This window comes from Calonectris borealis, chromosome 11 (assembly GCF_964195595.1).
Source record: "Calonectris borealis chromosome 11, bCalBor7.hap1.2, whole genome shotgun sequence".
Lineage (NCBI taxonomy): Eukaryota > Metazoa > Chordata > Aves > Procellariiformes > Procellariidae > Calonectris > Calonectris borealis.
The window spans coordinates 16,233,476-16,246,341 of NC_134322.1; the positions used below are offsets into that span (position 1 = coordinate 16,233,476).

A 12,866-nucleotide genomic window follows, 5' to 3' on the forward strand; every position below is an offset into this window, starting at 1 on the left:
CCTTACATAAAGGACTTGAAGATTGTGAAATCTGACTTCAAAAAAATCCAAACATTGTTTTGAAATTTTGTAAGAAAGACAATTCTGATTTTTGCTTTGGATCAGTTAACAGACTTTTCCATAAGATCTTTTTGCCCATGGATATTTTAAAACAAAATTAAAACCAGATGAAATAAAAATAGTGTTTAAATCCCCCAAACTTAAACTTCTTTAAATCGGTATAGAAATTGAATGTTTTGACATGGCTGAAACTTTTGTCTGTTTTTCCCCTAAGTTAATTATTAGCGAAATCAACATTTACAAAGCATTTGATTTAAGCAGAGCAGCACTTCCATCAAAGTAATTCCAAGAAAATTTCCTTCATCAGCTCAATTAACATATGCAATACTGAGTTCACGTTACACTTACACGTGCAACCTTAATTTAGGTAATTGCTAATTTTTTAGCTGCTCAGTTTTGACTTTGTAGACTTCACTTTTTTTCTTACATTATGCAATACCTAGATAAAGAGGTGCATATTTAGTCTAATTTTTCAGCGTAAGCTAGAGTCACATAAAACACTTTTATATCAATGTAACTGATTGTATTGGCATAGCAGAACTACCAAAAATCACTTAAATGGAACTGTTAAATTGATAGGAAAAAATGTGGAAACAAAGCATCAGACCTCACACAGGAGATGCCTTTTAAATCCTCTATTCTTTCCACACCAGGTTGTTGCAGTTTTTTTTTCTCAAGTGTCCTCAGCACATTTCTTGTCTTTTTCTTTCAGCACAGGTATCAAAACTTCTCATTACTGTGAAGTAGAGAGGCACTGGGTTCCAAATTTTACTACTCTGTATCGTGGGATAAATCTAAATACCAGCTCTAAGCCACCACAATCCACAGAGCTGCCATGGCCCCTCTTTTCATTATTGGAAGGAATCTGCACATATTTATTCAATATTCTTTTCTTTGCATTGGCCAGGTGATGTCAACAGCAGTTCTTCTTCTGGCTATATTTGCTATTTTTGACACCAGAAATAACAGCGTACCAAAGGGCCTGGAGCCAATTGCAGTAGGACTTCTTATAATTGTTCTTACTTGCTCCTTGGGAATGAACAGTGGCTGTGCCATGAACCCGGCCAGAGATCTAGGCCCAAGGCTCTTCACAGCTGTTGCAGGATGGGGGATGGAAGTATTCACGTAAGTATGCCTGGATATGAAGTAAAATGCTCTTGGCTAAAATTGCTTCCTAGGAAAGTAAGATCCTGATTCAACATGGTACCAAGTCATACTTTATATACATGTAGGTAATTCTTTGCATACCAGAAGAAGCTATTCATGCACTTTAAGCCAGACATCCTCTAGGAACGGGGCTTTAAAAAGGATTTCCTGCTCCTAGGGCAAATCAAACACGTATTATCTCTAATATCAATCATTGTTTCAAGCAGACCCTTCCCAAAATATCAGAGATTCGTAGAGGTCACTGAAAATATAGGAGTGCTTTCTTCTCTTGTGCTGCAGCTTTCAGAAAAAAAATGAAATCTTGAGAGAGTTAGGTGGGAATATTTATTGGGTGCTGTAAAAAACACAGACATATCAGGTTGATTTAGCCTATTATTACTACTGAGTTATTGCAGAAATATACAACAATCTAAAAGCCTCACTTCCTGCCTGGGAGCAAAGGAGTGAATGAAAGAAAGCTCCTTTCATTTTCCCACATTTCAGAACACACTCTCAAATCCCTGTGCATGCGTGTGCACACGCACACACACGCTCTTGGCTGGCCAAATGCACAGCTAATTAGTTGCACATCAAATCCACAGCTTACACATATCCAGGGTAAGAGGCACTCTGGGATATCGAAGTAAGAGTAATCTGTCATCAGGAGGTAGATCTTTTGGTTTATTTTTGTATAGTTTGTTTTCCAGTTATTTACAAGTAGGAATCCCCAGAAGTACTGTAGACCACTAGAGAGCTCTAGTTAATAGAGATTTCATTTTAGCTACTTCACCAAGTACAAATAATCTGTATTTATTTAGTATGACTTCCATCTACACAAATCATGTGCCTTAGTAGAGGAGAGCAGTAGCAAAGCTTTTCTTGTACAAAAAAGCTAGGCACAGCATAGAAGAAATGGACACACAGTGACGCCATAGGCCAGATCCAAAGCTCGGATGTAACAGAGCTCTGGCAAGCCACTGGCAGGAGGTCAGGTCTCTAGCCCGGTTACCTCCAAACTTTTTCTCCCCAGCAGCTCTTACCACTGTACCATCAGACTGCACTTTTTTTTATAACAGCAGCACACAGAGTGACATCCCACACCTAGGATTCTCCTCTCTCATGCCCATTTAATTATAAATAGTTATTGACTATGATGTTAATTATAGTGTCATGCACTATAATCTGTAATATATTATGAAGTTGGCTATTATGTTGCTGAAAAAGTTTGGAAGCCTGATTGTACTGTGGTCTAGTCACAGAATACCTGTGAACTCGCCTCCTCTCCAAAAGAAAGGTCTTACTCATTTACTTTTAAGAAATTACAAGAAAACTCCACATCTGTACCAATATGGGCTCTTCCCTAATTTAGTTTTAGGATTTATATACAGAGAGGGAATGCATCCCCACTGTAAAGTCGATACTAAGAAATTTAAATATGGGAACATAGAAAGTGAAATATGAGATCTCTGGTTATTGCCAGAATAAACTTACAGAAGTCTCAGGGATGTATAAATTGAGCAAGAAGTCTTCCTCCCTGCTTTCAGTTACAAGGCTACAGCTATAACCAAGTTCAAGGGAATGATACAACAGGAATATGTTCTCATCTATTTACAGCACAGATCCAGGTGGGACTTAGGCAGAACTTGAGCTTTTTTAGGTAGCTGGAAGCTTTGGATCTGTTACAGGCCATGGGAGAAGTCTGAATGATTGTAGCTGGGATCCTGAACCGCCTGATGCGCTGCTGACGTTGCATGTGCATGAGACACTTAAGTGATGTAGCAACAGTTGACAGCTGAACCTTGGATGTCTCAGCTTAACTGGAATTCACAACCTTGAGGCAGGTGCTTAAGCTCTCTAGTAAAAGGCATGCCCAGGAACTGGGACATAAGCAAGAAACCTCCGGTGACATGAGGGAAGCGCTGCACAAACTGACCAACAGGAAATACTGAAGAGACATTGAACATTCATTGGCGTGAGAATGGAAGCATCTCACAATCATTCTCTGTCCGGGTCAGTGAGCGTTCGAGTGGTATCAGCAGGAAAGCCTCACTTTGGAATAGGTCAGATACAGAAGAATGAGACTTACTGCACCCTGATCCCAAGCAAATGCTCTAAACATTGAGAGAATGGGTTCACAGGGGGGAAATCCCGTTTACCCTTCTTAGTGCTTGCAGGTCCAGTAAATTCTGGTTTTATCATGTTCTCAGGCAGGGAACTGCGAGTAGACTGGAGGGGAGCTCTTCTGCTGGACCATTTGACTACAAATACCAGACTCTGGATTTTGACAAGCATAACAGAGCATGAAATGGCAAGGAGGAAGTGTGAAACGGCTCTACAGAACAGTATTTCGCATCAGCATTTGAAGCTACCCATAGAATATTTCACCCCTGGTTTATTACGGGTTCTTTTGCACCTTTGCTGCGGCTGGGTCTGACTGGCAATGGCAGCAGTACTGACAAAGGTCTTGCCTTGCTCCATAGCAGCGCACCTCCGCCGCGGCGAGGCGGGAGCTGAGGCGGGCAGAGCCCGGCCGCCCCGAGAGCCGCCGGCGCGGTAACGCTGACACCTCGTGGCCGCCGGCTCCGCCGCCGGCACCGGGGACAAGTCGCCCGGACTAAACTAAACTGCATTTTGGAAAGGGTCGGGAGACGCACCTCTTGACTGCACAGGGATTTGGATGGCAAAGCGGCCTCGGAAATATTTTGCATTCTTCCCGGAGCGTAGAACAGTAGCCAGATACCTTCCATACTGCCGAATGCCTGAATTATCCTGGCATTTCTTATAGCAAACAGTGTTATGTCACTGTCCTGCAGCAGTTGGCTAGGTGAGAAATGTATTTGCAAATCTAAAATGGGCCAGAGTTCCCAGTCCAAGTAGTTTATACGCTGTAGTTTCCTGGAAATTTTTGCAGTTAACCAAAGTGCCACTTGCCAGGCCTGTGCACTGCCTCCTCCTGCTCACAGCCGGCTCCCTCCTGCTCTGCCCAACAGCAAAAACACCTGATGATGACAAAGGCATAGCTGGATGTTTTCCTGCTAACTTGGCAGCAAAGCTGTAAGCCAGGGTATAAAGGAACTAAGGTTACTTTTGTGAAGCTATCTGTGCTTGTCACAAAGAGTTCTTGCTCCTGTGTCAATGAAGGAGGATTGAATGTCGTGGAAACTCATAACTCAGCTGTGTCCTGATCTCATTTCAGCTTTGGCATTGCTCTCTGTAAAGACTTTACACCCACCGTCTTAGCAGAGGGTGTCTAAAACACAGCTAACAGCAGCTGCTGCAAATACAGGCCATGATTTGGAAAAGGTCATGCAGGAGCCAACGAGGCACATGTCAGTTCACGGAACAAGCTGAGAGAGAAACCTGCTGAGAAACACCTTCCTTATATGCCCATATACACATGCGGGCACATGCAGAGGAATACATGCAAGTACTTGATATAGATTTTAATTTGTGATTAATTCAATGAAACCTTAGTCCGTGCTTGTTTCAGAAATGCAGGGGCTCAACAGACATTCATGACTCAACAACAAACAGATCTATAAATTCAGTAGAACAATATCAGGAGTTATTTTATATCCTCACGGTAAAATATAAATAACTCCAAAAGCAAAACATACACATCCAAGGCATTTCTGAACAAGGAATAATAGTATCATCAATAGGGCACTGTGAGATTAGCTCTGTTCTATTCTTGTGTTGTGATTTAACCACAAGTTCACTTCTGCATAAATCTGTACAACTGAGTGCTGAATAATTATCCTTACAGTTTAAAAATTCCCCTGGCAGCTTCCTGTAAAGTTCCTCTCACAGATGAATCTATCCCTTTGTATTTCTGGGAGAAAAAAAAATGTTACTTCTCCATTTTCAATATGCATGAAATTGAGGTGGCTGGGTTTTCACTGCAGACTCACAGATTCAATTAATACAGCATGTTATTGAATCAAAACACCTTCATGCACCGGTACAGTAGAGAAAGTCTGTGCTCTGAAACCAATACTCAGTAATTTACTCTCTGAATGTGGACCTCCAGGAAAGGGAGAGCAATTCTACAAGCCCAAGTCTCCTGCATAAAGAGGTTGTTATTTATTGTTTTATACCATTTAATGGTGGACTTGTTTCTTTAAAAATGTTCATAAATCTACACATTTAAAATTAAATCCTAGTAATTGTGCAAAGTGAATGTAAACATTTCAGTAGAGCCAATATGCCGGACTTTCTTACTGAACACAGCACTTCTAAAAAAGATTAAGTTTTAGGTATATAAAGCTTCTAAATGCTTATTTACCTCTTACTGAAAGACCCCCATTTTAAACACAGAGATAAGACACTACATCATGAAATTTGAATCTTGACCATGCTAGTTAAGTATAATCCACTTTACAGTCACTATGTTTTATTACATTCCTTAAGGCAAATATACTCAAAATCAAGTATAATCTATTATACTTGTCAAGAGGAACACCATATATACCATTGCAGACCTGAACCTGCAAATCTCCATGCAGATGAGATAACCCATTTTTGCAACATATATTTGCATTAATCACTCCTGAAAACCTATTAATGAGCATCTGGCAACAGCATCAGTCAAGATTTCTGTGCAATAAATATGTCCCTGTGCATTTCATTGTAAGGCAATGAAGCCCATTTTCCACAAGGGAGAAATTATCCCCTGCCCCCAAAACGGACATGCAGTAAAGAGGCCTTATTTTCTAAGGTGTAAGTACAGCACATAGACCACCATGCCCGGTGGTTGTTACTTAGCATTTAAATCACAACACGGGCAGGACAGGCAGGGGTGTCATCCATTTACAGAAATGTGAGACAAAACAGAAAGGTCTACAGTATAGTGAGTGTCATGCCACCATATTTGTTCACTGCCAAATATAACGTAGGGTGTTCACTAGAGTAACAAATAATGATAATTCTTGTTCTTTTTTTTTTGTCTTACAGGGCTGGAAATAATTGGTGGTGGGTCCCTATAGTTGCACCTATGCTGGGAGGTGTACTTGGAGCCATGATCTATATTGTTTTTATTGAAATTCATCACTCAGATACTCAGCCAGGAGAAGAAAATGACATGTATGATAAATACGAACTGACCAATATGGAGTAAGAAGTGAAGAATTTTCTCTCTCATTTTGTTGTGCAGTTTTTATGAAAATGATTTTTTGGACCATTTTATAAAACCTGTATGCCTCAATTAGAAATTGGGAGTGAGAAGGATAAATTGTTGTTCTTTTCAAATGGCTTTCAGATCAAGTTATATCCTAGATGAAATTGTAGTGAGATGATGCACTGACCTGTTAATTCAACACATATGATCTTAATCATGTTGCCTAATTAATTGAAAACAGATGAGATATTGTTACAAAACTGCATGCATAGGTAGTTAATAGGTTCAGTGCTGAATTAATGTGTAAGAGCATCGCTCACTTCTTGCAGCCATTATTTAAGAAGGGCTTGTCTGAAAATTAAAAACAATACCCAAATTGCCTAAATGTCAACTGAAGTAGTTTTAAATAACTTACTAAATTTTTATGGAGCCACTGATTGAACAGCAAGGAATCAACTCATCAGTGATGGGGTTTAGTAACTTGGAATATGATCACGAAAGGTAAGAACTGTGTGTTATCAACACCAAAAAGACAAAGCTGTACTTCTGCACAGGTTCTTCACAGCAGTAACGTTCAGTTATTTTTAAACTATTTACTCGAACTTTATGCTACCCAATATTACAAGCCTAACCTAGAATATTAATCTGAACCTCTTCCGCTGTGCTTTCTGGATAAAATTCATTCCTGTGGAGATGGGCCAGCAACAGAGGCTTATTATGCTGTGCAAAGGTCAGCACAAGGCCTACATCTGTATAAGCTTTAAAGAGGCCTTCTGCTGCTGACCTACATGGGGGGATTTAATCTGCTTTGTGGGAGTAATTTTTATTTTGGTAGCAGTAATTAAAATTAGAAACTCGTCTCAGACCTAGTCCTAGATCTGATGTCCACATCAGAGTTCTGAAGTGTGGGTTCTCTCTCACTAAAGAAAAGTGGTTGGACATATACCACTTCCTAAATAGCCAGCCTTGAAAAATGAAATTATTTCTGCTTAATAATTGTGAAGTGAATGTATCCAATTAAATCAAATTTCATTTCTAATATATATACGAATATATATGGTTGGTGGTGGTGATCATGAATAAATAGACATCCTATTCAGTGATGCTCCTGAACTGTTTTCATGGCAAAACTTCAGGGTAGCAGTTCAATGCACTCATTTTAGGGTGCTCTTCCCTTTGGATTCCTACAGTTCTGCTCCCTAGAATTCCACACTATTTTCTGATTTCACTCCTGAAGGGAGGAACCCTTTCTGTTGCCAGTAATAGCCTGTGCACTTTGGTGAGGTATCCACAGAAGTGGTTTGGAAAATACTGTGGTCAGAATCTGCCTCAGCATTTGGGCAGATCAGGCCTATGTCACTGCATTGACTTTATCATGCTCCCTGGTATGCCAAATTCGTGACAGCGAAGGGATAGAATTAGCAGGTCAAGCAAAGCTTTGCTTGCTGCAGCTGTAAGTCAGATGATGCTGTATACTCAAGGGAGTATAATTCCAATTTTAATTACATTTTTGAAGAAAACTTACAGAACTGTAATGAACTCAGGTTGCCCAGAGACCATATCAACCCTGTGCAAAATGCTCATTTGATTCAGCATTTCTTTGCTGTGTATTAAAACCCGATATAGCTATACCCATCGACATTTGACTGCGTTGTATCATTATCTGGAGAGCCGCAATAACAAAAAGGGAGGGTTTACAGAATCAGTCCTCAACCTGAGCAGAGGCAGATACAGGAGAATCAAGAGTACAATGTGGAAATTATTGCTAACTGTAGACCTCATATTGGCAGCACAGACAAGCTAGTTCATCTGTCCTGTATATTGATAAGTTGCACTACATAAAACAAGATGGTGTGTAAAAGCGATTGCAGACTGAGCCTCCTTTTGCTCCTGCTTGCAATGAGCTCTGTCTCTTGCAGCTTGGCGATACATGGCAGGAGCACTCCTAGGTGGCTGCCAACCATCTGTGTCTGGAGAGGGATTACATAGGTAGGAGCAGTCAGAGGGCTGCCCTCAGGTCTGAAAGGCACTTACTCTTCCACTGTTGCCAATATCTAACATGAAATATCTGTGCAGAAAATAGAGACAGCTAATTAACTAATTTTGTCCAAAATGGTAGGGGCAGGTTATCACTTATTGGGCTAGAATTTTGCATAGTCAGTAGGCTTCATATGCCTCATGATATTGCTTCCTTTAATACCCCATAGAAAACATGGCGAAAAGCAGAATACAGGTCAAGAATGAGAAAGGGACAGTTTCTTTATACAACCTACTAAGTGAGCAGCCCACGCTTGCTGTGTGTCTGTGCATTGGCCAAGGTACAGAAAGTTGTACATTTTCTCAAAATCCTTCCGATCACAACAGGTTCTGCTTGTATATAAACATGGAATCTTGTTTCTCCCACTTACGCCATTCCTATGCACTGAATTTCTGTATAAGTGATATTTACTTGTCTGAAGTTATCAACGTGCAAATCGTAAGCAGTGACACACTAGTGTGATAGCATAGCAATATCTAAAATATGCTGTCAACAAGTTGTTGTCAATTCTGTGTTTGCTTAAAGAACTTATTTTTAAACTTTAATTAATCATTGAATATGTTTGTAAATTCTTTGAAGACATATGGTACTAATACCACAATTCATATTGACTTCACAAAAGCCAGAATTTCATTCAGGAACAAGGTGTTACAGAGCTGCCTCAGATTTGACATAATTTACATTCATAAGAATGAATTCCTGCTTTAGGGACAAAACTCTGTTGAGTCGTAACTACAGAACCATGACAAGTATCTCCATAATATAATGGGAACAGTAATAATCTTCTCATGCCATAAGCACAGACATCATGATCTGTTTTGTGCAAAACAAAATAGTATTTTTACTTTGCATAAACTATGCAATTTTCTAATATCAACTGATATTCAGTGGTCACACTCATGTTGAATTAATATAATACAGTTGGCAACAACAAACAGTTTTTCCAGCTGTAAGATGTTCTGGTTAATGAATTAATAGTAATCAGGCTTGATCATTTTAATGTTGAAAAAAAATTCATTTTCAGAACATTGCTCAACTTTCAGTCTGGGTTTGTTCTTTTTCTTTTTTTGGGCAATGTGTTTGTTCTTCAGAGCTAAACTTAGTGCTGAAGTAATTTGGAGAGTGACCCTGCAAATAGTACCGGGTTAAAGTTTGGCCACTGCATGTTTCATAGAAGCCAGTGGAATTACTCACAATGGGAGGCAATACAGGCAAGGATAAGTGCTCAGAGAATCGAGCTCAGAGTATAGTGGAAATGGTACTTTTTTGTAGTTTTGACTGTGGATCTGGATGAATGTGTTGTGGTTCAAAATAAATACAGTCAATCCCTAATAAATGCATTCCAGTACTATTTTTATTTTCATAAAAAAATCTCCCCTCTGGCACTAAGGACATATTAAGAAATAAATAGCTGCCTATTATGACCTACAATGTTTTATAGCCTTGTGCTAGAAGAACACATTGACTAACAAGCTGGATTCCCAGAGCGCAGACCCTGTGGCAGACTTCGTGGGCCAGAAGCAGTGCCAAAGCAGAGAAATGCTCACATATGAGTAATGGCCACTGCCGGGCCAGGAGGCACCCGTGCAACAATGAGGGCCAGGCCCCTTGCCTCTGGGCCTTCTCCTGTTCCTGTCTGCAGCCTGCCTGGGGACGCTTTCTGCCACAGCCTTCCCACCACTCTAACAATAGCCAGAACCTAGGTGGGATATTTTGCTTAAGTCCCTCTTCAGAGATTGCTTTTAAGGCATGCATATATCACATCAGATTTGGCCTACAGAGCTTACAAAATGCCCCAAGCTAATTTATCTATCTTCCACTCTACAGATTTGTAACAGGGACATACTTTGCTCGTTTCATTTGAAAATCACATGAAAACCTGTTCTGTGGGGTCGAGGGGAGAGGGAGAGATTAGGAGCTTCAAATTTACTCAGGAAGCTACAAAAGAAAAAAAACAATTTGAAGTGGCAGCAGGCATGTTATCCTCCATCCATCCTGATGACCCTTACCTTCCCATCAGTTTTTCTGATTTTCTGTTCTCCTTTCTTTCTCCTGCCAACACTGTGTGCTGTGCTCTGTCTCTATACAATACATCTCCAGAGATTTAAATACAGCATGCTTTTCTCAGTTACTTATGAATCTTAGAAAGTTCTCATGAGAGCAAATTCAAGTTTCACCTCACACGCTTGTTTTTTGGCAGTTGCTTGCATTTTTTCCCCACTGTTCCCACCAAACAACCTTGTGCTGGAAAATACAACAATTAACTGTAACTTCCAGTAACAGCTGCTCTTTTTCTGTTTAGTACAATTGTTATTGCATAACAGATTACTTCTTTCAAACATGTACAATTTTTAAAGCCTTCCTTTTTCAAGCCACTATTAAAAATAGCGCAAGATCAGCCAGAAGAAAAATATTCTGTGCACATAAGTTAGTAGTTTGGATTTTTGTCTTCTATTTTGCACTTACAACTTGTTAAAAAAACCATTTAACACTGTGAGTGTTAGTGTCTTTCTGTTTATTTGCACAATCTAATGGCATAGTCTCAGAGGAGAAAGTAGTAGGTAAATATTTTTAGCCATTGGTGTTTGTTTGCGTATTTGAATAAAATATTAAAGAAAACCACATAGAATGAAGCTAGACATGACACATTTATGTCATTTTTCTCTCTTTGCTGACCGCAACTTCCTTCAAAAGGTGTTATGAAGATAGGGAATATGAATATTACAGCGACGATCAAGCTTTCTGGCCAGATGACCCAGTTAGCTCCTTTTCCATGACAGGGGAGGACAGACTAATATGGTCCCTCTCTGACCTGCCTAGGGACTGAGCAGTCTGCTTTAAATTATTAGAAATCAAGCTTTCCTTTCACACTCCAAACATTGCTCCAACCATCCAGAAATCGAGAGTAACGATCCTGCTACATGCTACACTGACAAATAAAGCGATAATAAAGAAGAGAGAAAACTTCAAAAGCTGGTAAAACAAAGCAAGTCCTTTTGGCCAGAGGTCAGCCAAAAGGCTGATTGATAATGCTTGCTTACTTCAGAAAATAGCGTACATTTTACTGGGGAACACAGAAATAAAGAGACAACAGTATGAAGTAACATCAGTAGAAGATTGTCTTTTTGTTCATCTATCAGAAACTCACATCCATCTTGGATGCAAATTCTAACATTCTCAGTATCACCAAGAGGACCAATTTGGTCATGTTAATACTATTATTTCCTCAGCATTAGGCACATAATAGTCTAATAGGTGAAGAATACTTTCCACACCCTCAGAAATAACAGTACTTTGTTTCACTACACAACTCCTCTCAGGAAACCTTGCCTGCCTTCCAGTTATTAACAGACTGTGAATAAAAAAAGTAACAAAGCAGACAATATATTAAGACTTGAAAAGTCAGCGTCTGAATAGAAGGAAATGAACAATCTCAACCAGAATTGAACAGATGCAACACTTTCTGTAGCATGACCAAGGCATCAAATAACAAACATGAAGCCAAAGAAGCAGCACATGCTTGGCAACATTGCTAAATTAAAGAGTCAGGTGTTTTGTCAATGCCATTTAAATAGACTTACAAAATAAATTGTATTTGAGAATAAAAGGACTAAACTGCCATGGTCTTGTTTTCCATAGTAAAGGAGCAAAATCTGAGGATTTGAACACTTTCAGATTATTGAAACAAAGTTTAAAAAAAAAAAAAAAAGGGAAAAAAAGAATGCAAATCTCAGTGGGGAAAAAGGAAAAACACAGTAGTAACTTTCTTGAATTAATTTCCAGCCCTGTGAACCCTGCTGCAGCCCCTCTCAAGAGGCAGCAAGGACCTTTCCATTAAAGCTACACAATACCAAGACTAGAATTGTTTTATCTTCATTTCCATCTCAGATCTTCAAGACATAGACAACTGATGGCTACGCACCGCAGAAAACTTCTGCTACGTAACCATTCTGCCATCTAAGGAAGAAAGCCTGTTTGGCTTCAGTGCAGGGAGAATTTCATCTCATACAGACGTAATCCCCAGTGGGTTCATGTTTTTCGGGCTATAGAAACAACACATTTTTAAAGATGCTAGCACTGAAGAACAGCTATCCGAAACACAAATAAAAAGAGACATGAATCCAGCTGCCAGATTACCATGGAATCCCAGGGGATAAAGCAAGTGCAAAGGCTACTCCAGCAAGTCTTGGGGGAGGAAAGCAACAACAGACAAACCTTGACTCAGAAATATATTGTCTTCACACCTATGAATAGTCTTCACAGAAGAATGCTTCAGAGACACAGGCCATTTGCAAACTTAATGTACATGCAAACACTGCTAGCACTTCAGAGGCTTCTGATCCAAGAAAATATGATGGCTGAACAAAATGTGGATACAAACAGACATACATTTCAATCTGCTCTGTCACAAAAATACAAAATACTAAAAGCTACAGAATACTGGAAGCCATTATAAGCCCCATTTGCTATCACAGGCGGTTCTTTGAAATTAGAGAAACACAAGAA

At 39.6% G+C, this 12,866-nt stretch overlaps 1 protein-coding gene across 3 annotated transcripts in view; it reads left to right on the top strand.

The window, feature by feature from the left end:
* The window catches only part of AQP9 (aquaporin 9), a 47,910-nt gene that overhangs the window by 19,988 nt on the left and 15,056 nt on the right, over positions 1 to 12,866 (top strand). For 2 of the 3 annotated variants that reach the window (XM_075160200.1, XM_075160201.1), the window contains exons 5-6: positions 968 to 1,185; positions 6,160 to 6,318. In XM_075160200.1, coding sequence (XP_075016301.1) covers positions 968 to 1,185; positions 6,160 to 6,318 — 377 coding nt within the window. Of the gene's footprint in view, positions 1 to 967; positions 1,186 to 6,159; positions 6,319 to 12,143; positions 12,245 to 12,866 lie in introns of those variants that run through there. The other variant, XM_075160199.1, reaches the window with a different exon arrangement.